The sequence below is a fragment of the Lucilia sericata genome, unplaced genomic scaffold (assembly GCF_015586225.1).
Source record: "Lucilia sericata isolate MDLA Ls3-8-SP2 unplaced genomic scaffold, ASM1558622v1 Contig000094F_arrow, whole genome shotgun sequence".
NCBI classification, from domain to species: Eukaryota; Metazoa; Arthropoda; class Insecta; order Diptera; family Calliphoridae; genus Lucilia; species Lucilia sericata.
The window spans coordinates 233,419-258,674 of record NW_023994126.1 but is presented as its reverse complement, the minus strand read 5'-3'; the positions used below and the strand labels follow the sequence as shown (position 1 = coordinate 258,674).

The following is a 25,256-nucleotide window of genomic DNA, read 5'->3' as shown; positions in this document are numbered from 1 at the left end:
TCCGATCATCACAGAATAATCTTTACGATACAGCTTACGATGAAAACCGACTGGGTCAAATTCGGTAATCTGATTGATACCATACCACCTCCGGAAACGGATGGACTACATGGTACACAAGACTTGGACGACTCAGTAGATTATCTACCCAGGACTTTAAGGGAAGACTACTATGCTTCATGTAGGATGCGGCAGGTACCTAGGAAATTCCGGCAACCATGGTGGAATCCTAAACTAATGCAGGTAAGGAAAGAATGTAGGAAACTATTTAATAAAGCGAAGAGTGATCAGAACCCGTTAAGCTGGGACGATTATCGTCAAAGCTTCAATATTTTCAAGAGGGAAACCAGAAGGGCTAAGAAGGAATCTTGGAAGCGTTTCTGTGAGGAGCTGGAGAGTACCACGGAGGCATCACGTCTACACAAGGTGCTATCCAAAGACCCCGGTACGCCTGGATTCCTGATGAAACCGGATGGTAACTTTGCTGAAAGTAGCACCGGAACTCTGGAACTGCTTATGGAGACACACTTTCCGGGTTGCAGAGATGATGAAAATCAAAGCTCCACCTTGGAGCACCTCGCAGCTTCTCGAATCCACATAAGTGAATTAGTCAATTCCATTGTTAGTATGGAGAAAATTTCGTGGGCGGTGTCATCCTTCAAGCCCTATAATTCCCCAGGGCCAGATGGCATATTCCCAGCACTACTCCAAAAATCGATCACCACCATCATGCCATGGCTAATTATGATATTTAGGAGCAGCCTGGAAACAGGATATTTTCCTAAAGTATGGAGAGAGGTTACAGTGGTATTTATCCCCAAAGCGGGAAAAGTAAACCATAATACCGCCAAAGACTATAGGCCAATCAGTCTGTCATCGTTTTATTGAAAACAAATGATGTTCCTGACATGGATGTCGACCAAATCCATGTCAGGAACATCATCTCTCCTGATAACTTCTGTAGAGCACAACACGCATACCTGAAAAGAAGGTCGGTCGAGACAGCCTTACATGACGTTGTCGGAACTATAGAGAAGGCAATTGACATAAAAGAATATGTTATGGCATCTTTCTTAGACATTGAGGGTGCGTTTAACAACGTGAACATATCCGCAATAGTCGATGCACTGAGTGACCTAGGTGTTGATCAGCGGATAAGAAACTGGACAGAAAACATGCTTAAGAGTAGGGCCATCTACTCTAATATGGGTATTGGCAAGACAAGGAAAGTTGTGACAAGGGGCACACCACAAGGTGGTGTCATCTCTCCACTCCTGTGGAATCTTGTCGTAAATAAAATCCTTTTCAGACTCAGTAGAATGGGCTTCAAAGTAGTCGCATATGTTGACGTGCTTCTTATTCAAGGGAAGTTTCTTCCCACAATAAGTGAACTCTTGGAATCAGCCCTCAGCATTCTACTATCATGGGCCAAGGAAAACGTGTCAACCCGGCCAAAACTGAACTGGTTCTTTTCACCAGGAGGTACAAAATTCCAGAATTCAGACCTCCGCGTTTGGATGGTACCATTTCGAACACCTCAAGGGAGGCGAAATATCTTGGCGTAATCCTATGATGGCTCAAAGACAGAAAGGGGTACGGGATCGGGAATCTTCTCCGATGATCTAAATCTTCTACCGTCTCTTCGACTACCTGACACCTGCACGGTACTTCAGGCAGAGAAATATGCCATCTATACTGCCGCGAGAAGAATCCGGGAACTAAATCTCGAAAATTCGACTATACATATATACTAGGACAGCCTTGCATCAATCAAGGCTCTTAACTCCAATGTCATTAAGTCGGAATGTCTTCTGAATTGCACAACTGACACAACATCACGTTGAGTTGATATGGGCTCCATTACATGAGGGCATCCGGGGAAATGAAATATCTGATGAATGCGCAACCAAAGGATTGTCTCTGGACTTAACCCTTGCGCAAAAGGATATTCACGCTCCCCTGACGACCCTATCAAAACTGATAGATGAATGGGGTCTGAGTGAGACGGAACTCAGGTGGTCACCACTTGTAGAATATTGAGACTGCTCTGGCCCACTCTGACAACAGATAGGACTAGGACTCTCTTATCTCTTGATAAGAACTCGATTAGGCACTGTATGATTGGACGTACAGTTAATCTCAAAAATAAGTATACAGAAATACTGACAATTGGTTTTATTTAAATAAGTAACACATTTATTTATTAAAAACATTACTTTTTTCCGGGTTATTTTGGTTACTTGAGTTCTCATTTAAGGCGTAGTTAAATAGGTGCAAAATTTACGTCACAAAAGTAAGTATACAGATAATTTCAATATGTATTTGGCTTAATGATATTAACAAAATTCATTGAATGTAATTTTTTATAATAAAATATTCTGTACACTATATCATGGAAAAAATTCACTTTTTGTTCCGAAAAATTGAAATTTTATTTTGTATATCAAGATATGATTGCTAGCACTATTGTATGCTTTGGAAATCGGAGTATTTGGAAACCCTGTTTAAATTAAAGGAAATATAGAATTATCCAAATTTTAAAGTTTATTTTGTAAGTCGGTTTTATTAAAAATTTATAATTTTAATATTAAATTTTGAAATAACTCCATCTGTTGGCCGCTGCTGACATTATGATTTGAAATTTGTTTAGCCTCGATTAAAACCGTTTGCCTTATTCTCAGCTTTAGAATACAAAAGAGAAGTTTGCGGTTTTATTGCTCAATTTTTTGCTATTAAAACTTGTGTCTTGAAAAACTTGATTTTTTAACCACGTTTTTTACAAAACTACAAGCTAGTTTCTGCTATGTTCATTCGTAATATGTGTATCATTGTTGCTAAAATCGTATTTAAAATGAGTTATACAGTGATATGAAGAAATATTTATATCTACAACTTATGCTTTAAATTTCGATTTAGAAATCTATAGCATATTATTTGAAAGTTATAGGGAAAAACAGACCGAAAAAAATTTTTGAAAAATATTGTTTTTTGGTAAATTCATTCTGTTTAGGTATAGTATTATTTTCATCAAAAGAAAAAATTGTAAAAAATTATTTCGTGACTTTTTTTAAAAAAGTTGTAAAATTACTGAAATCCTTCAAAACAAAATTCGAAGTTTTTCTATATGTCTATATGTGTACAAAATGTTGAATTTTTTTTAAGTTCTTAATTTATGAAAATATCACTTTCCGTTTTAAAGATACAGCAAAATTTGCTGTAATTTTCCGAATAATAAAAATACGTGTAAAATTAAACAAATTCTATGTATGTACCCACTAAACAATTTTTGCCGAATTCGTAAAGACAGTCTGCACAAGTTGCCGATTTCGTATCCGAATTCCGTCAGAATTCGTTACGAAAATCGTATGAAAGGTTGTTCGGAATTCGGAAATCTATTTCTGAGGAAATTCGGAAAAATGTGCAGAGTTGTCGGTCAGAATTCGGTACGAAATCTGATGTAAATTCCTGGGGAAATTCTGAAGAAATTTTCGACATATCTGTTTGAAGTCGAACAAATGTCTGATACCATGTCTGACATTCATTCGACATTTCGTACGAAATTCTGATCAAATATAAGAAAGTCTAATAGATGTCGGATAAATGTCTGTTAAAATGTCCGACAGTTCGTACAAAAGTCTGATCAAGTATAAGAAAATGGCCTGACTATTCTGATCAACGTCTGATGAAAACTATTTTCATACATATAATTTATTATGGTTTAATTTTATTAATTTTAATAATAATTTATAAGCTTCCATTATTCATGACTTCTTAAGGGTGCATAAATAAATAATAGAAACTTATAGATTATTTTTAAAATTAATAAAATTAAACCATACTACTTACATATTATATACGAAAATAGAGTTCAATTTATACATATGTATATTTAAAATTATAAAATTAAACCATAATAAATGATGTAATTTTTTGCTAATTTTTGTGTATTAACAAAGTTTAAAGAAATTTAAACAATAATCTTGAAGATTTATCGGATATAATTCTTAAGCCATTTTATATTTTACTTCAGAAAATGTAGACTATTATCCTTTATGTCTAAAAAATAATATAGGAATAAAAAAACAAATTGTCCTTCGCCAATGTGCAGACTAGTCTCATAATTGTCGTAATACTGAAATTCCCTTTCGATAATGACAAGTCTGATGTTAATCGTTTAATACTTCAGAAAATGTGCAGAAAGTCTAACAAACAGTTTGCCGATTATTCTGTAAAATGCCTAAAGGAAATTCGTTAAAAATTCTGATAAAGTATAAGAATTATTTCAAAAAATTTTTGACATCAGACATGTCTGAAAAAATTGTTTACTGGGCTTTTTCTCGTATAACACAATCTCTTATCAGTAATAATGATTACTTTGTACCAACCCTCGTCGAGAAAACTCTCCTAGAGGAAACGATGGATCTCTAATTCTTAATTTTATGAAATATATTTAAATATATAAAAAATATATAAAATGTTTATAAATAAATATCCTTGATGGCATTCCAAAACAAGTTTTTTCACTTTCAAGAAATATCACAAATGGACTTCGTTCTTATGGAATGAAATATCAACGGCTTTATAAATAATTATCACAATCTCCAATTACTTATTAAGGATATAGATCCAATTCCAGCAAAAAACTATAATGGTTATTTTGTGAATTCTGTTAATAATACCATATCTAAACAAGCAGCTGGAGTTTTTATTAAATCCACACAAATTAATTTCTGTCAATTCTGATTACCAAATTGTTGCGGTAGAGATTAACCTTAACATACAATTCACTATTTTATCTTTTTATATTCTACTTAATCAAAATATATTAATTCGAGACATAAGTAACGTAATAAACTCTTTCAACACTCCAGGGGATTTCAATGCCTGGAACACAATATGGGGATCTACAACAAATAACCACAGAGGGTATCTACTGGAAAACATATTACAAAATGGTGGCCACACATAACACTTTTACAAACATAGATGTTTCATTCTGTTCGATAAACCTACTACCATTAACATCATCAGAGACTTACATGGCAGCGACCACTTCCCAATCAGAATATATGTAAAATTGATCGAAGAAATCACTACAATAAAAACCAACAAATATTTAATCCACCTGGCAGATTGAGAAAACTATAAACGCAAACTAAACTCATCCAACGACAGGAATGCAGCCATAATAACCAGATCTATACGCACAGCAGCTAACATCCACATCCCACAAATATGCAGTAACTTTAAATCACAACGAAGTAATGTCCCCTGGAAGAACCAGACACTAGCGGATTTACGAAAACAAAAAATGAAAAAATGGCAAAAATTTAAATCAAATCCAACACATGAAAATCTGGTCTTGTTCAAAAAGTATAAAATTTCACTAAATCAATAAATAAAAGTACATCAACTTCAATAATATGGAACAAAATAAATAGAATTTCTCGCAAAGGACCATCCACTAGCATAAGTGCAATAGACACACAAACTGAAACAATAATCGACCCACTCAAAATAGCAAACCATTTTGGCAACGTTTGGTCCGAAAACTCATCTGATGCAATTTTTTATACCCTCCATCATCATCAGTGGTGATAGAGGGCATATATAACTTTGTTTTACTTTTTAATTCATCCAGAAATTCACTCAATATATTACCAAATTACACAAATCAGCCCGTTTACTTGAAGATACTATTACCATGATTGAACTTAACAGCTGCCTAAGTAAAGTTAAAGGTACTACCCCTGGAATCGACCGCATCTCCAATCAAATGGTTCAAAATCTCTCACATGCAAGTAAAGAAAAATTGCTATATACGTATAATACAATGTTACTGAGCGGCCATTTTCCACATTCCTGGAAACTGGCAATTATAGTTCCTATTTCTAAAGTTAAAAAATCTTCCTCAACTAGTGATTACGGTCCAATCTCTTTACTGTCATGTCTCTCTAAAATAATCGAACAAATAGTAGCAACCAGGTTATCTTGGTTTATGGCAAATGATTTATATATTCTTTGCAGAAAAAGCAACAACAGTGATACAAAAAAATATTCTGGAAAAAAGTTTCATATATGCAGATTCCGAAACACATATTATACAATCCGATGGTACCATCATACAAAACGCAAAGCAACTTAGAAATTTGGGTTTGATTTTTTCACATAAATATAATTGGAAAGAACATTTAATTCATATTAAAAATGCATTGATGTCGAGAGTTAACATTATAAGATACACTATGCGACAAAAATAAATACCTGGGAAGTGACACTATTTTTCTGAAAGGTGGATCCGAGTAGAACAAGAATATGTTTTTGAAATTTGCCAAACACCTCCAAAATTTTGAGTTACGGATAAAAACCGGTTTTTCGTACCTTTAAGAACTTATAAGTCAGTAACTTAGTTGAATCTGAACCGATTTTAAGCTTCTCCACGGATTTAGAAAGCAGAAGCTGAGGCCTTTATAATGTCATACATAACGTTTAAGTAACCTGGAGAGATATTTGTGAGTTTCACCATCAAACATATTTTTTATTTTAGTTTTGCACCGTTGTCCAAGTTTTGAGATGTTTTATGAAATTATTTTATATAAGAATTGTACCATTTATTAAATGATTATAAACCCATGTTTATTCATGAGTAAAACGCAACTTTGTTTTTCCGTTAGCAATTGACGACGTTATTGGTATTTTTCTTAATACAAAATTGTTCAAAAACTTATTTCTGAAGGATGCTTTATTGGGGGATAAGGTTAAATACGGGCCGATTCTCGAAAAATTTGGTGGAAGGATTTATGTTTATATAAAAGTTATTTATTCTGAATTTCATCGTGATATTAATATTAAGAGGAGAATTATGGAATTTAAGTAATTTTCGGAAGGAGGGTTTGTCTGGAGACTAGAGTCAAATAAGACCGTATTGTCTAAAGAATCAGCGGTATGACTAAGGATTACAGCAAACTCATTTACCAATTTTTGTATTGGTCGGACCTTATTTGCCCCATGCAAATCATCCTTAAGCAAACGACTTTAATTCCATAATTTTCTTAATTACATCAATATCAATATGAAATTAAGCATAAATAACTTTTATATAAAGCCATATAAAGCATCTTTCGGAAAATCAGTTTTGGAAAAATTTTGTATTAAGAAAAAGATCAATAACGTGGTCAATTGCTAGTTATTTAATTAGTTAGTTTGAAAGGAGGATGTACATATATACATCAAATCCGAAGAAATACACCTAAGCCTCTATCGGGCCTGTTGTGCGCTGCTTAACCAGTGTCTCAGGTGGGAATCGAACCCATCACCTCCGGTCTACCTGACTAGAACACTAACCACTAACCTACCGGAAGCCACGGTCAGGTCAATTGCTAACGGAACTTTTAAAACAAAGTTGCGTTTTATTCGTGACTTAACATGGTTTTCTAATCAGTTAATAAATGGTACTGTTCCTATATAAAATACTTTCAAAAAACATATCCAAACTTGGACAACGGTGCAAAACTAAAATAAAAAATGTGTTTGCTGGTGAAACTTACACATATCTCTCCAGGTTCCTTATATAAAGGCCTCAGCTTCTGCTTTCTAAATCCGTGGAGAAACTTAAAATCGGTTCAGATTCAACTAAATTACTGACTTATAAGAGCTTAAAGGTACGAAAACCCGGGTTTTTACCCGTAATTCAAGATTTTGGAGCTGTTTGGCAAATTTCAAAAACATTTTCTTGTTCTACTCGGATCCACCTTTCAGAAAAATAGTATCACTTCCCAGGTATTTCAATTTTCGTTTATTTTGTCTCACTGTGATATTTCGTCAGTATATTATTGGTTTGACCCATACGCCAAACACTTGTTATTGAGAAAAACGAATAAGAAGGTTTAGATAAACTTTTCTCAAAATTTACGTGATAGATTTTTTTTTAAATTTTCACATTTGATTTCGACATATATTTTGAACAAAATTATAGATTTACACACCGTTATGTAAAATTGAAAAAAAGTTATTAAGATTTTAATAAAAACAAAAATTCGTGTATTATGGTCTATATAAATTTTTTATTTCTGTTTTCCCTTTTTAGGGTCTATATCATTAGTGGCCAGAAAGAGAATTTTTAAAATGCATATGTTGTGGTGTAAAATATGAAAGGGAACATAAATGAAAATATGTGTGCTTTGCACTGAAAAAAAATTATATGTTTGTACTTATTTGTGTTATTCATATTATTTGTATTATAAATGAACAACAGAGGGAATGTATACATCGATGTATGTTTGTATTGACGAAACGATGTATTGATGCATATATTGATGTAAGAATGTATTAATGCATATGTTGATGTATTTATGTACATATGTATGTATGTCCGTCTATAAGTGTTCAAATGATTAACCGTTAATCGATAAAATTTTGGCGATTAATTGCTTGAATAAATGACAATACAAATATAATTGTAAATAATTATTTACATAATAAATCTGTCTATCAAAAGTATTTATACAAACATTTATTTGTAACGGCTTTTGAAAATATTCTCTGTGTATCATTTCATAAAGAGAGCAACTAAATTAAATTGTTTTTGTTTTGTGTATAGTTTGTTTTGTTGCTGAGAACATTCGTATTGCATGTGTATAAGTGAGAATAACACAATGCCCGCAGGGGCATGTTTGGCCGCCAATGGTCTAAATCCATACAAATTAAGTATTTTTTTATGACCACCATCGAAAAAGATCCTAACGAAAACAGCTAGAAGGCTGAAATTTTTCACAAATATTTTTTATTGATGTAGGTTGCTTGGTATTGAAAATAGATAGTATCGGACAACAATTTCACCCATAGCCCCATATACATACATAAGTGTCCGCCCAGAATACAGTTTAAATAGTCAAACCTGGCTTAGAAATACCAGTATAGCGATGAAATTCAACAAAAACTAGTTTTATACACAAACACTCTACAAAATTGTATGAGGATCGGCCCATAAGTTACCCTACCCCTCATATATAGCCCCCATCAAAAATGACTTTAACTATAGGCTTAAAAATGCCATTATAATGATGAAATCGAAATAAAAACGTTATATAGTGACCAAAATGTTTCAACCAAATGGTTTGAATATTGGTATATGGGACACCTTTTTAGGGTCTATATCATTAGTGGCCAGAAAGAGAATTTTTAAAATGCATATGTTGTGGTGTAAAATATGAAAGAGAACATAAATGAAAATATGTGTGCTTTGCACTGAAAAAAAATTATATGTTTGTACTTATTTGTGTTATTCATATTATTTGTATTATAAATGAACAACAGAGGGAATGTATACATCGATGTATGTTTGTATTGACGAAACGATGTATTGATGCATATATTGATGTAAGAATGTATTAATGCATATGTTGATGTATTTATGTACATATGTATGTATGTCCGTCTATAAGTGTTCAAATGATTAACCGTTAATCGATAAAATTTTCGCGATTAATTGCTTGAATAAATGACAATACAAATATAATTGTAAATAATTATTTACATAATAAATCTATCTATCAAAAGTATTTATACAAACATTTATTTGTAACGGCTTTTGAAAATATTCTCTGTGTATCATTTCATAAAGAGAGCAACTAAATTAAATTGTTTTTGTTTTGTGTATAGTTTGTTTTGTTGCTGAGAACATTCGTATTGCATGTGTATAAGTGAGAATAACACAATGCCCGCAGGGGCATGTTTGGCCGCCAGTGGTCTATATCCATACAAATGGAGTATTTTTTATGACCACCATCGAAAAAGATCCTAACGAAAACAGCTAGAAGGCTGAAATTTTTCACAAATATTTTTTATTGATGTAGGTTGCTTGGTATTGAAAATGGATAGTATCGGACAACAATTTCACCCATAGCCCCATATACATACATAAGTGTCCGCCCAGAATACAGTTTAAATAGTCAAACCTGGCTTAGAAATACCAGTATAGCGATGAAATTCAACAAAAACTAGTTTTATACACAAACACTCTACAAAATTGTATAAGGATCGGCCCATAAGTGACCCTACCCCTCATATATAGCCCCCATCAAAAATGACTTTAACTATAGGCTTAAAAATGCCATTATAATGATGAAATCGAAATAAAAACGTTATATTGTGACCAAAATGTTTCAACCAAATGGTTTGAATATTGGTATATGGGACACCGGTGTCCCAAGATTTTTTTTTAATTTTTCTTGATGCAGAGCGTAATTTTGAGTTCACAGCTACAGTAAATAGTTATTTCCATAGAAAATTAAGTTCCTTTTTAGAATTTGATGACACAGTAAGCTAAAAAGGATAATATCCTTCGATAAGTATTCCAAAAACCTAAAAATATTAGTTACCTATTTCTATATCCCATAATACATTCGCAATCTGCTATGTTGGATGAACATTCTGATGGTGTTTTTATAGGTAGTAAATCTTTATCAAACATCCTAATGGCATGGAACTATAACAAAATGTCAGACAAACAATTAAATACCTCTTAATTAAAAACTTCTTCGGAAAAAAGCGGAGCTGGTGATGAAAATTGCATTTTTTACTTCGGCACTCAAATTATTTTAGAATTGTTGTTGTTTATGTGCAAAATTTTCACTAAATTTGTAAGATGGTGTTACCAGACCAGCACATACATACATATTTTAAATGTAAACAAGAACAGTCAAATTATGTATGCTGAAAAATAACAATGTAATAGATCTGTCAAAATCCATATACAAATAATGTAAACAAGAGTTTTAAAAACACCTTGTTATGTGTGCTTTGATCTACGTTTTTGTTATGGCAGTGAAGCAAAACAATAGTGATTGATTTGTTTTCAATTTTTGTATGAAAATTGTGCCATATGGGCAATTTCATAAAAAGGTAAACCACGACTGAAAAAATAAAACCCTTATAACAACTGCATTTTTGAAGATAATTCAACAAAATTTGGTATATGATCTTTTGTAGCACCAAAGACTGTTGAAAATTTTTGAAATCGGTCAATTTTTACGCCTCGCCGCCATACAAACGCACCCGAAAATATCACTTTTTAGCTCATAATTCTGTTAATTATAATACTATCCCTTCAAAAATCGGCAGATCTAAAATGTTTATAGGCCTAAACCATTATGCCGATTTTCATAACGATTGAACCTCATTTGAGCCTAGTTCCATTCAAAGTTTAATTTCAGAAAAACACTTAAACGTCCGTAACTAACCTCTAATCACTAGTATTATGATAGAATTTGGCACAAATAAGTTTTATATGAATTAAAATCACACCCCAATTTTATGAGGATCGGTCCATATTTGACCCTAGTCGCGATATAACTCCAGTTTTTTATTTTTATCTATAAATTGCTTAAACATGTATATAGGTCGGCCATGTCCGACTGCACTTTCCTACTCCTTTTGATTTGTTGAAGTGTGTGTATGCGTATATTTCCAAAATATATATTTTATAACCTAAAAAAAAAAAAAATCAGGAGAAAAATCTGTCACATACGATATGTCACGTACGATATTTTAAAATTTGTATTATAAAATTATATTAATTTTTTTATTTAAAAATTATGGATTACTAATGAAAAATATGTTCCATAGTGTAAGAAATTAAAACAAAAAAGATACACCTACAGAATTCGCAGTTTTTCGTAAATATTTACATGTACTTTAAAAACACTTCCGTTTTTTGTCACGTATGATATCGCCATATTTGAATCCATATTGTGGAAAACAAGGTTCCGAGTGGGATGATTCCTTTTGCAAATATAGTATTCTTTAAATGGAACAGAATGACAAAATTGTTTTCCAAGTACTCCTAATTTTACAAAATCTATACCACTCTGAAGGCGTACGAATGTCACATACAATCGTATGGAATTGCCCATATGGAGCAAAACAATTGCTTGAATATTAACGATCAAAGTTAGCAACAAAATGAACATTACCTGACATGGCATCACCTCACAGAAAAAATCAGCTAAATCTTGAAATTAATTACAATATCTTAAAAAATGTTTGTTCATTTGTTAATTTTTTGTAATTTAAATTTTATTTTAAAATATTTTTGATTATTTGACATCCACACATTCATATTTGTATTTTTATTTTTGAATTGGTATCACTTTTATCGAAGTTAAAATTAACTTGTATAATTTTACACGTTAACTCCTAACGTGTATAAATTTTAAATTTATATGAAATTGCCTTTGAACGTTAGCAACAAGACACAACTAATATTTATTTAATCTTAAAATTGTGGATATAGACCAAAGTTAATACCCGATAACTCGGAAATCGTATCAAATATTGAAAAATGGGTTTCGGAATCGGAAAGAGGATGTCCAAATTATATACAATCCACTCCTAACTAATTTTTTTTAAAAATGGTCGGTGGGTCAAACCAATACTGACGATTTGTCAACGAAAAGCTTAGCTCACATAAACACATGACCTTATCTCATCAAAGCATTTGTTTTAAGCAAAATAGATTATGGGCTATTTATATACGGCAACACCTGCAAATCAAACATTAACGTCATAAGACCTGTATATCTTCAAGCTGCGAGAGCTTGTGTCTACGCATTGAGGACAACCCCTATAAACAATATACTTTGTGAAGCCAATCTTACACCAATACCTGACAGACTTCCACCTAAACTCCTTAACAGTACAAACTCCATTATTGACAAAGCCAAAAAATCAAGCGTACCAAATCAGCAATAGCCCAATCTTTATCCTTATGCACTGAATTAAACATTCTGCATTTTCTTTCCAAAAAATACATAAAAAACACAACTTTTTTAATTTTGGAAGGACTTGTCGGAATCGCAAGTTTTTTAGAACTAATTTCCAGCGTGAGAGTCTTTGTTTCCAAGCAGCGGTTGCTACTGCCCGAAATAATAAATCAGTTTTTCCATTTTGTTGCTAAAAAATTACGAAAATTCGGATCTTTAAATACAGTGATTCCTTGCAAACATAATGGATAACAGGATGACAAAAACACATCAAATTTGAAAATGCTTAAAAGGTAGCACCCTAGAAAATATTAAATTACTCAAAACGCGCAGAAATGCACAATTTCGGGTAAAGTGAAACTAATTCACATTTCAGGTTATTCATTTCTTCTTATTTCAGATTTAACAAACGTTAACATTTTCATAAAAGACTTAATGAAGTTAAATTTTAAAATCAAATTTAATTTTTTCAAGGTTATTTTAAATATTGTCTTTTTCGAAGTGAAGGAATATTATTTCCAACCATTTACAAGAATATATATGTATGTATAAACTACTGACACCTCTTCTAAGTGCTATTCATTTGACAGTTATTGAAAATTATTTATACACTTTCCAGAATTAACGTTTAAAAATAATAATAAAATATAGACTCTACATAAAAAATTTTTTTAATATTTTGAAATGAAGACTTTGACTGCGTGCAGTAGAACAGTGTTTAGCATTTCGCTAAAATTTGAATATATTGGTAATAGGATGATATCAAACAATAAATTATATTCACTGTTCCAAAATTTTAAACCTGGTTGTTTGAACTATAGTCATTGGAAAAAATTTATATTCGCAGACACATATTTAATGTCATTATAGAAAAAAACAAAAACAAATCAATCACTATCATTATTCCAATATAAATCCACAATGTATCTATTTAGCCATTAGCTAAAGAAGAAAATGGCAAATTAAAGCCTTTTTGAAAACTGTCCAGATCACAGGAATTTGGCGAAAAAATTGGGCGAATTCAGAATGTTATTAGCAATTTTATAAGAAAACAACATTAGTGGACGCCACCAAGTCAACGGATTCGACCACAAAAATTAAAGAAAAAGCGGGTGTTACAACGGTACAACGGTGTTACGGTATGTATACCAATTATATGTCAGTTATCGGACAAAAATGTTTTATTATTAGAATTATATATATTCTTGTATCTTATGAAAAAAATTTAACTAAACAACTAATTTAGTTCCAAATGTCATGTGTCTTTATTCATAAATTTGAATGTGATATATTTGTAACATTAACAAATATAGGCCGATTTTGATGAAGTAAATTTTTTTTATTGTATATGACTTAGTAAAGTAAAATTATGCTGATTATAATAATTTTATTTTCATATAAACATAAATATTTAAGTTTAAATTTTAAAATTTTAATTTTTGACCATGACTTAGTAACCTTTTTTGCAAAAAACTTCCCTACTTACGACAGCAAAAACAATTTCATTAATGCTAATCGATTACACCTTAATAAATAATATATAAAAAGTTTTGTTCAATTACTTTCCCGGTCACTGAGTAATAGCTTCTTGAAGTCAAAATTTTACAAAGTCAAATTCTGCATAATGTACATTATACGTTATGAAGGCGTTTTTCTTTTCAGCGCTGTAAAAGGATGGATTCAAAGGCAGAATGTAAAAATCAGCAAGCTGATGTTGTTGTATTCAAATAGAACCAACCCAAGGGGTCTACAGCCATTCAAGTCACCAAATATTTTGTCTTCATGGGTATGTTGAGGGTTTTGATGCAACGTATCATTGGTTCATCTACGATGTGTCAAGTTGGCTTTGTTTGTCCCCCACTACCAGAAATACCAGCTTCCCTCAACACAAAGCTCGATACGAGCCAAAAAGCATTATTATTGACAGCAGTAAAACAATAACTTATTACTTTTAGAGCGGGTTTTTGAGATGGCAATCAAATGCCAATTAATAATCAGATTAGTTAATCTAAAAATAAATGTAATCCAATGTTAATCCCCTTTGATGTTTTTGAGTACAAGATTAAACTTCGCAGTGTTGCCATACAAAACAACAGAAAACGTCACTGTTTGTTATCAAAACAATGCATATTTTATAAAAAAGAACAAGACAATTGTAAATTTAATATGAAAACTTAAATTAAAAACAAAAAAATATATTTTGAAGTGTTCATAATTTATACTAATCAATAAATAAAACATTTTAATGTTTATATTTATAAAAATTGTATTAATTTTTTTGCATCAGCAGTTTACACTTTTGCATTTCGTGCTTAAGTTTAAACCACCTCCATTGGGCGCTTAAACTTGCAAACAAAATTAACTAATTGAGTACTCAAAAACATCTTTCAAGGATTAATTTTAATTTAATCGCTAATCTTTCACCTAAATATTGGCCCTTAGAATCTCCTAAACTCATCGTTTAATAAGAACATTTAAATATATTCATTATATACAAAATACAAAAAAACACTTTTCGCCTTATTAAAACTCAGTTAAGGACTTTGAACCATACCAATACACATTCTAAATAAAAATTACTAACAAATAAGTTCCCCATTTCTTCATATGGATTTACTTCAAAAAGTGTTTTATTGTTTGTTATACACTACACCACTATAGTGGGAAGGGTATTATGCGTTTGTGCTGATGTTTGTAACGCACTAAAATATTAGTACTACACCCACCTTTAAGTATACCGATCGACTCAGAATCACTTTCTGAGTTGATTTAACAATTTTCAAGATAATTTGATGAAATTTGGCATACATGTTTCTTTTGACCCAAGGACGAAGCCTATTGAATATGGTTAAAATCGGTCCATTATTTCACCTAGCCCCATACAACTGAACCCTCCGAAAAGGGCTTTTGAGCTCATAATTCTGTATAATATAAATGTATCTCGATAAAAGTTCGCACAACTAAGTTTTATGCAAGCCTTAATGACCTTGCCGAATTTCTAAATGATCGGACTTCATTTGACCCTAGCCCCCATACAAAGCCCCCCTTCAGAAAATGAATATCCTTGAATATCCGCAATTTACTTATTAACACTGCCGAGCAAAAAAAGTGTGGAAAAAGATGTAGAATTTTCATCACAACTAGTAACCCGATGTGCTTCAAATTCAGGTGAAAAACCTATGAATTTTACATTAGCGTGTCATTGGAGGGATGTTGTTCATTTTTGACAACTTTGAACTACATCTAATCTTATCTTTAGAAGCTGTAAAAATCCGATATTTGTATGTCAAAAATAAACCACATTATTTCAATGAAACGCTTATGTAAATTTCATCAAAATTTGAAGTACTTCGAATATGTTGTTGCAATCGCATTTTTAGATGTGATTAAGATGTCGTTTGTAAAGTATGACATCAATTATTTTTTGCTGGGTGTTATTGCAATGAAATTTATCACAGACAATTATTATATAAATATAAATCTATCCAACCCATTTTATCGGGATCGGTTCACATTTGCTCCTATCCCCCATATAAAGCCTATTTCAGAAAATTAGTTTTTCGTCAATAAATTGCTTAAATAAATCGGAATCAAGGTAATATTCCAGATAAATGCTTTATTATGAAAAATATATCACATTTAATATTCATAACTGGTGTAGGGTATCATATAGTCGGTCACGCCCGACAATACTTTCTTACTTGTTTTCTTTATACTATGGTTTCTAGCAAAGAACACATGTGAGAACTCAATTCTCTCACAATGCTTTAAAACTTATTCGCGAAAATACCGGGATACACAATCGATGTTGTAGCGTTGTATACGTTGTATGTCAGCAGCTGCTACAATAGTCATAACAATGTTGTTGGTATTTTCTATGCAAAAGCTCTATACAACTCCTACGACAATTTTTCATATGTTTTTCGAATGTTGTAAGAAAGTTTAGTGTTGCCAATTGTTTATTTCAACATATAAACAAAATATTCAAACGATTTTAGCATAAAAAAACCATAAAGTGTTAACACTGAAATCAAAAACAAACAGCTGTTTACCAAAACAAAAACACTAAAATTTTATTAAAAACAGTTTATTTATTAGTTTAAAATGTGGAATAAAGAAAATAAAAGAATTGAAAATTCAAAGAAATTAATTTGGTTTATTTCGCATGTTTAATTAAATTAAAATTTTTTGATTTTTTTATCTTTTGACATATATTTGTTTTGATTGTTTTTTTCCATTGAGAACATAAACTTACGACTTGCTGCAAAGATCTGTTCACAATCACTGTTACTACACTTTAGTAGGTACAATATACAACTTGATTGTGAATTGAACAATTAATTTTATTAAAGCTGGTAATGCACGCCGCGTACATTGGCCCTGTACTATAAGACTCTGCACATTTAATTTCATAGTTCAAGGTTCAACATTAAAGAAAATTTAAAATTTTCTAGTATATAAATGAAAAGTTAATTATTATTATATAAAAAAAATATTTGTATTTTATGTCTGCACTAATCTCTTATTATCACCATGTTTACAAAAAATTTACTTAACACGTTGACGTAAATGACGGTTATAGACGTCAAGCACGGCGCACAGTGATTTGCCCCATAGGCAAAATTCATTTTTGTTTTTGTATCGAGGATATTTATGAATGTTATTTTTTTGGAAAGCTTATAAAATGTGCTAACTAAATATGTAAAATAAAATTTATATTTGCTATTTTTAATGACGTTAGAGGGCGCTAAAGTCAACGAAATTTTAGTCAATTATTTTTGACAGAATAATGCATTTCAAAGCTTGTATGAAAAAATTTCCAAAAATTAATTTTTAAGTAATTATTCCAAAGTAAATTTTTTTCTGTACAATGGAATATTTTTAAGAAATAAGGATGAATTTCAACAAAAATAATTACATTATTGTTACTTTTTGTTGTATTAGAAATTATACAAATTTTTTAATATAAATATGAAAATTTCCAAAGTTTGATGGAGTAGCAAAAATTTGTTTTAAAAGATGCGTTATTTTTTATTTTTTTTTTTTCGATATCTTTCTATGTCTTTTAATATACAAAATTTTTAAATTTCGAACCACAACTTTGAAAATTTTGCATATCTGTTTATGCCTTAATTCGAAAATTTCAAAAAAGGCATATAGCTATATATGTATATAGCCAAAACAAAAAATAATTGTATATTGGAAATATAAATTTTATATTTTCTTGGGGGAATATATTAACTGCCGGTTTCTCTAAATGCGAAAGAACATTTTCTTTCTTACAAATATATTGAAAACAACAAATAAGTTTAAAATTTTGTTTTTGTTTCCAATATATTTATAAGAAAGAAAATGTTGTTTCGATATTGTGAAACAGGCAGTAAGTTTTATATACTGATGAAATTTTTTCCAAGAAGTCACTTAATTCATCAAATTTGAGGCTCTTAAAATATTTAAAAATATGTTTTTTCCTTCAAAAACTCAAACATTTTTTAAATTTTGGTAAAGTATTAAATAAAAACATATAAAAGTGAGTTATTTTTTATGTTTTTCGAAGCTCATTTAGTTATCTAATACATTCTAAAAGAAAAATTTGTTATGTCTTTCTTTATGTTTCAGAACATCTGCGATGGGTAGTCATCTTGACGTAATGCAGATGCTTAAGCGCAATGATCTGTAGAGTAATGCTGGAGGGAATGGCGATCACAAGTTGGCTATTCCTGGTAGGGTCACCCATTCCAGACGAGTATGCTTTGAGCGTGAAAATAAGAATTACCCTCCCCCTGTCGGATAGCGTCTGTTTCCCTATGGGACGGCTATCGGACGCTTTCTCCCCTCACTTAGAAAGCATGTCCGGCTGGTTCCTATTTGAACCATACACTTAAATGTGTACTGTCCGTCCGAATCCACCAGCGTCTGTTTCATATTGGGCGGCTGGTGGTCTGCGTCTATTTCCCCTGTGGGAACAGCAGTTTCACCTGGCAGTAGGTTAAAAATTACTATGACAAACAATGGAGATGGAGAAAGAAGCCTGCCCCGCGTACCCGGTCAGGGGCTTCATAATCTCCAGGGACCCTACTTCCACAGCGTCGGTAATGAGCTGTGGATAGTCGAATGCGAATGTTACCCAGACTAGTCAGGCGGCCACACCGGGTCAGGCTAGTTTGCGAGCTACCGGCGTCGCAGGAGGTTAGTTTGGCACACCCAGGCTGGCTGAATGTGACAAATTCAAAACTATTCGTAGTTGCTCACCAAATGGCGAGGTACATACCTTTGGACCAATTGTACTTCAGGTTCAGTGACGGTATCCTATATCAGACCAAGCGGGCGGCAACTACGAGGAGTTCCTCTTATAGGATTATTGAGTTGCTCGGGTTCAAACAACCGGGGAACTCACAACGGAGCAAACAGCTTCCCTCCAATGGGCCCAAATCGCTGACAACGCCTAAACGGCAGCGTTCAGAGGAAGAAGCAGCATCTGTAAGCCAGCAGCTAGGGACGAAACGTCCAAAACACGCACGACGATGACAACCTCCTGGGTCTATCCCAGGAGATTGCCAACGTTGATGTTGTTACCCCAGGAGATGGTGAGATTGACTCAAATCAATCTCTACCACTCTAAGGCAGCATCAGCTTCATTGCTCCTCCGGGTGACGCAGAAAGGGGAGGAGTTAATAATGGTCCAAGAACCTTGGATCCATCAGGATCGGGTTTGCGGACTACAACATAAGGACTATAAGATCCTGTATGTTAAAAGTTCAGATAAAGTAAGGTCCTATATATAGCTCGCTTCACATCTTCATTTTATCTTATTTCAGTGATGAAGATACGGTCGCACCCGCACTAGAACATGGCGGCACAACCACATGGGTGGTTTCTAGCTTTATGGCCTACGATCACGGGGATTGTCCTCCCAATAAAAATGTCCGTAGATTCGTTGATAAGGCGAATATGCACAATATCCCTGTTATCATATGTGCTGGCGCTAATTCGCATCACAGTATTTGGTGTAGCAGCGGTACCAACACAAGAGGTGAGCAACTCTTCAATTTCATTATTAGTAGAAATTTGAAGTAGTAAATAGGGGTTCAGAACCCACTTTTATTGTATCTAACAGAAGAGAAGTACTAGATATTACGCTCGTGAGTGCTAAGCACTGCAAATGTATCACGCACTGGACTGTGACGAACTGGGAAGTTCAGCATAACCTGCTTTCCTCGTCTCTAATTTATCTCCCTACTTCAGAAAGTATTAAGGACATTGACGCAGCAATTCACAACCTAACGGATGCCTTCCGTATGGCAACCACAACTGCTTGAAAACCTTCCATTAAACGAGGAAATCTCCGGGTCCTGATGGTATTATAATTGGCTGCTATCGATTTACAAAACATTCCTTATTACGATATACATCCCTCATATATGGATGAGATGTAATGTGGTCCAAACCAAAGGACAATAGACCAATCAGTATTACGTCTTTTTTTCTCAAGTCTCTTCAAAGAGTCATTGATGTACATACATCTGAGATTAACCATCCCCACGTAATTAATCTCTAAATCACAACATGCCTATACCAAATGCAAGTCTGTGGAAACGGCTGTACACTCGCTAGTGGGACACGTAGAAAGTTCACAAGCACACAAAGAGTACTCTCTTGTTGCCTTCCTAGACATCGAAGGTGCCTTTAACAATGTCGAACCCAATGCCATTGTGAATTGTTTACCAGCTGACCTGATGGAGATTCAACTGGCCCTTAACTCTGCAATCAGACTTAACTCATGTGGTTCGTGGTCTGGAAGCAAAGGCATAGGACACACGAATAATTAAGTACTTCGAATTCAGTACACGAGTCACACTCAACTAATGGTGCAACAAATGTTTAAACTGACGACTCCAAGAGGAGTGGAAGAGTAGGTGGTGGCTTTTACATTGAAAGATTTGGAATCTAATCCTCTTTCAAGCTACCTAATTGTTGTACTGACAGAATATCTGCTATTAAGCGAGTCGCCAACTGGCTAAGGTTTTATCAAATATCGGGTGATATACAGTATTGTTCGAAACCTAAGCAACTTTTTTTGGCATTGTATACAAAGTGCTATATTTTCTATTTTAATTGATTTATTCAAAATTATATAATTGATAATAATAATATTATGTGTCTACATTATAATAACAACAACAAAAGTTTAATTCCATTTGGCTGTGAAATACAAGAAAATAATAACTGAATTAACTCCATAAATAGCTGTTCGAAACTTAAGCAACTTCTTGATCTTCTTATGAAAATATTTGGTCCTTTTGAATCCCAAACATCTTTATGGAATAGATTAGTTACTAGTGTAGTTCGTAATGAATCCAAGGCGGATTTTAAGCCACTCGCAAGCTGCAATGTTTTCTAAAACTGCGAGTTTCGACCCAGCGCTTCAGAATGCCGAACAGCATCTCTAAGGGACTTGAGTCGGGAGATTTTGATGGACAATCAAAGAGTTTGGGTCCCATTACTCGATAACTACTCTTAGATCAACTTTTCCAAAGGTTTTGGTTCATTATCATTCTGAAAATCGCAATAAAGTAAGTTGTTATGTTCAATGTACTTAATCCTATGGTTCATTTTGTTGGCCAAAAATGTCCCAGAAAGTAAAACAATCCAATTTTATTTGTATTTCAACAGCAGGACTTACTCTACTTACCAAAAATCTTGCCCACAACCTTAATTGTTTGACCTTCATGTTTTTTTAAGCCTTTAATGTACGATCATGTAACCGCATATGAATCCCGCAGTGACATGGCACAGAGTTTACTTAAAGAAATTCGATTTTTTCATAAATTTTGTACAATTTTGGGTAGAATATTGAAATAGATTACGCAAGACTAATAAAAAACAGTTTTATTTATAAACGGGTCCACATTTCCTTCTTAAATTCAGACAGAGTATGTGAGGCTCAAAGGCTGAAGGAAATATTATAACATATCCTTTTAGTGAAGGCCCAATAATGAATGGAGAGCAAAAATTTAAGGGTATGGACATGTTTTTTGTAGAGAAGGGTTAGTCCTGATGTTGAAAAACAAACAGAGTTGGATTGTTTTTCTTCTTGGGACATTTTTCGCCAACAAATGAATTATATGATTGAGAACAACGAACAGAACAACTTACTTTATTGCGATTTTCAGCATGATAATGAACCAAAACCTTTGGCAAAGTTGATCTAAGAGTAGTTATCCAGTAATGGGACCCAAATTATTTGATTGTCCATCAAATTCTCGCGACTCAAGTCCCTTAGAGATGCTGTTCGGCATTCTGAAGCGCTGGGTCGAAACTCGCAGTTTTAGAAAACATTGCAGCTTGCGAATGGCTTAAAATCCGCTTGGCATTCATTACGAACTACACTAGTAACTAATCTATTCCATAAAGGTGTTTGGAACTCAAAAGAACCAAAGATTTTCATAAGAAGATCAAAAAGTTGCTTAAGTTTCGAACAGCTATTTATGGAGTTAATTCAGTTATTATTTTCTTGTAACTCACAGCGAAATGGAAATAAACTTTTGTTGTTGCTGTTATTATAATGTAGACCAATGGTGCCCAAAATCACTATTCCCTATCACGCGAGATAAGGCAAGAATATTCTGCTGACGTTGCGTTGACTCACCTACACTATAAGCTTACTTGTGTATTTTCTTATTTGAGCATGTGATAGTTGATTATCTCTCAACTTGCAAAACAAAATCAACTCAGTTGCTGATCAGCATTTGTCGAAGTAAGATCTGTACGCAACTTTTTTAAAATCTACACAGAAATACAACAACAAAATTTTGAGAAAGCCGAATTTATTTAGGTGAATGAGAGAGCACAGCTGATAGTTTTTTATATATGAACTTTAATGTACGCTGTCTGCCAAAATCCATAATATCAATTTGACAGTTAGAATATACTTTTTAGTATGCAGTCATTTTATTAGTGCAGTTTTATTTTGGGTTACATTTTGTTCTCTGCTGCTTTACCAATACAAATGAATGTGTAACAGTGTGTGTATGGGCAACACTGATGTAGACACATAATGTTATTATTATCAATTATATAATTTGGAATAAATCAATTAAAATAGAAAATATAGCACTTTGTATACAATGCCAAAAAAAAGTTGCTTAGGTTTCGAACAATACTGTATGTATATATACGGACTGCGATCAGAAATCTACCGGGTGTCTTTACGACATCTAGGTTAACCGAAGAATGCAGGGTATCTCTGAATGAGATAGCGAGACATTCTAGGATAACGCTAATATGGGTCCCTGGACATAGTAATTGTATAGCTGACGAACTTGCCAGGAATGGTGCATGAGAAGGGAAGATGAAATCGACGCATTTAATGGTATTTCCCTTACAAACTGGTTCAAACTGAACTATATGAAATGGCTCAAATCAGTTGGTTCAGTGGATCCACCTGTCTCACTTCGAGGTCACTTTGGCCTCTATACGATGCTCCCATGGCAAACTTTCGCAGGGAACAGATAAGAATGCTGGTATCGGTCATAACGGGACACTGTATTATTGGTAATCACACCAGAAGAATGGGTGTCGAATATAACGACTACTGCAGGAGTTGTAATAATGAGGAGGAAGAGGAAACTATACCTCACCTTTTCTGCTATTGCTCATCATTCAATGAAAGCAGAGAACATTGTTTCGGCCTTGCTGCTCTATTTTGTCTGGATGAGCTATCTGGGATATGATTAAAGAATATTCTAAACCTTTTAAATCAATGGATAATGGATATTCTTTTGGAAAATGCCTTCTTAAACTTGTATGAATACTTACAATTTAGATCAGTTTAGTCCGATCACACCAAATATTTTTTACTATTAAATGAATCTGTTTTTTAAAGTGTTTAAATGCAGTATATTGTGTCCCGTGGACCACTTTTTAGGAGGAATACCTCTAAAGCGATGCGTTTCAATGTAGTAAATACGAGAAAAATAAAAACATTTTTTTGAAAAGGTCCTCAGTAGGGTTACGACTTTTTTTAATTTTTGCAAATATCAAAAATATCATAGCAAGACCTTGTAGGGCGTGAATAGTTGTTAAGGAATATGATATTTTTTCGCGATGGTAAAAAAGTTCCTGCACCAAAGGCGATAAAGTTTTGTATAAATATTACTACTCGAGAAAAATAAATGTTTTTTTCCAACATTTTTTCATTTGTATTACACTATCTTAAAGAGAACATTCTTCTTCAAACCCCTGTTATGACAAATAGTACACGTTTATATGACAATTATTAAAATAATTTTAGTAAAAATAACGAACAAAAGCATTTTAGAAATTGCGTTCGGTGCGGGATGTTTTTTTACCGAATTGACTTAAAAAATAGCCTTTTATTATCAGGACAGTACTAACCCTAGTCCTCAGTTCTCTACCTGTGATCTTGATCTCTGTACAATATGTTAAAAAAAATTCTGCAATCTTTTCCAATTGGGTGTCAAAAATTCCGTAATAATGAGGTTATTGAGGGAAAAATAATTAAAATTTTTGTTAGTGTGTTTCTGGTCCGCAAAACGACTTTTATTGTATTATACCGGACATATAAATTTCAAATAATTCTAAAAAATTCTAAAATGGAATTTTTAAAATATTTTTCTGTATGAGCTAAAAATTACGACAATTTTGACACATTCGATAAAAAGCGATTTTGTGGACCAAAAATATTCTACAAAAATTTTAAAATTAGTTTTCCTGTAATCAGCTCAAAATTATGGAATTTTTGAGACCCATTTCGAAAAAATCTAAAATATTTTATTTTTCAAAAATTATACTGAGGTCATGATTTTCAATCGCTGCACGATGGCAAAAGTGGCGATTAACAGGATTTTGAAAATTGTGTTTTTTTTTAGCAAACTAGACAAAATTATGTATAAGCAGCACTAAAACTTATTTCTGTACACATTACTGTTTTTGTACTGCGCTGTCAAAGTTGAACAATTTTATAAATTTCCCCAAAAAAAAAATAAAATAAATTTAAGGAAATTTGTATTAAAAAATTTTTATTATTTAGTTTAGTTCTTCAATTTTCAACTCAACAAAATTTATAAAAGTTGAAATGAAATTATACAAATATAAAAATAAAAAAGACAGATTTTTTCTTTTATGATACCAAATTTTGATTTTAGAAAAATATGTAAAAATTGGTTAAATACAATTTTTATATTATTTCTCAAAACGTCTATTTTGCTATTGTTCCGATATGAATTTCAGCTTATAACTTCTCCTAACCTACATATATTATTTTTAAATCTAATTAAAACCTCTGAAATCCGCCAGAAAGAAATAATACTAGCGCAGCATAAGTGTCCATATACACTCCTCCGTTGAAAACACATCTTTTATTCCAGTAACTGTAACCGAGTTACCCAAGCGTAAGATCAATTAGATCAATAAAACATTCCATATAAACAATAAAAAATATAGTCATTCTAACATTCCCATATTACTTATAAA

General features: G+C 32.5%; 2 protein-coding genes across 8 annotated transcripts in view; one reads left to right on the top strand and one right to left on the bottom strand.

Annotated features, from left to right (window-relative positions):
• LOC119599870 (tubulin polyglutamylase TTLL5) overlaps window positions 1-25,256 on the bottom strand; it is a 214,203-nt gene that overhangs the window by 150,334 nt on the left and 38,613 nt on the right. The window lies entirely within an intron of this gene.
• Window positions 40-20,080, top strand: LOC119599867. Its single transcript, XM_037949778.1, has 3 exons — window positions 40-641; window positions 19,580-19,794; window positions 20,007-20,080. The coding sequence occupies exons 1-3, from the start codon at window positions 40-42 to the stop codon at window positions 20,078-20,080; spliced, it is 891 nt and encodes a 296-aa protein (XP_037805706.1).

Excerpts from the sequence above, each read along its gene's own strand:
- LOC119599867 (XM_037949778.1), top strand. The coding sequence starts at position 40 with ATGAAAACCGACTGGGTCAAATTCGGTAATCTGATTGATACCATACCA. Across the intron at positions 642-19,579 it reads GTTAGTATGGAGAAAATTTC|TGATGAAGATACGGTCGCAC; the intron begins GTGGGCGGTGTC and ends ATCTTATTTCAG. Across the intron at positions 19,795-20,006 it reads CAGCGGTACCAACACAAGAG|AAAGTATTAAGGACATTGAC; the intron begins GTGAGCAACTCT and ends TCCCTACTTCAG.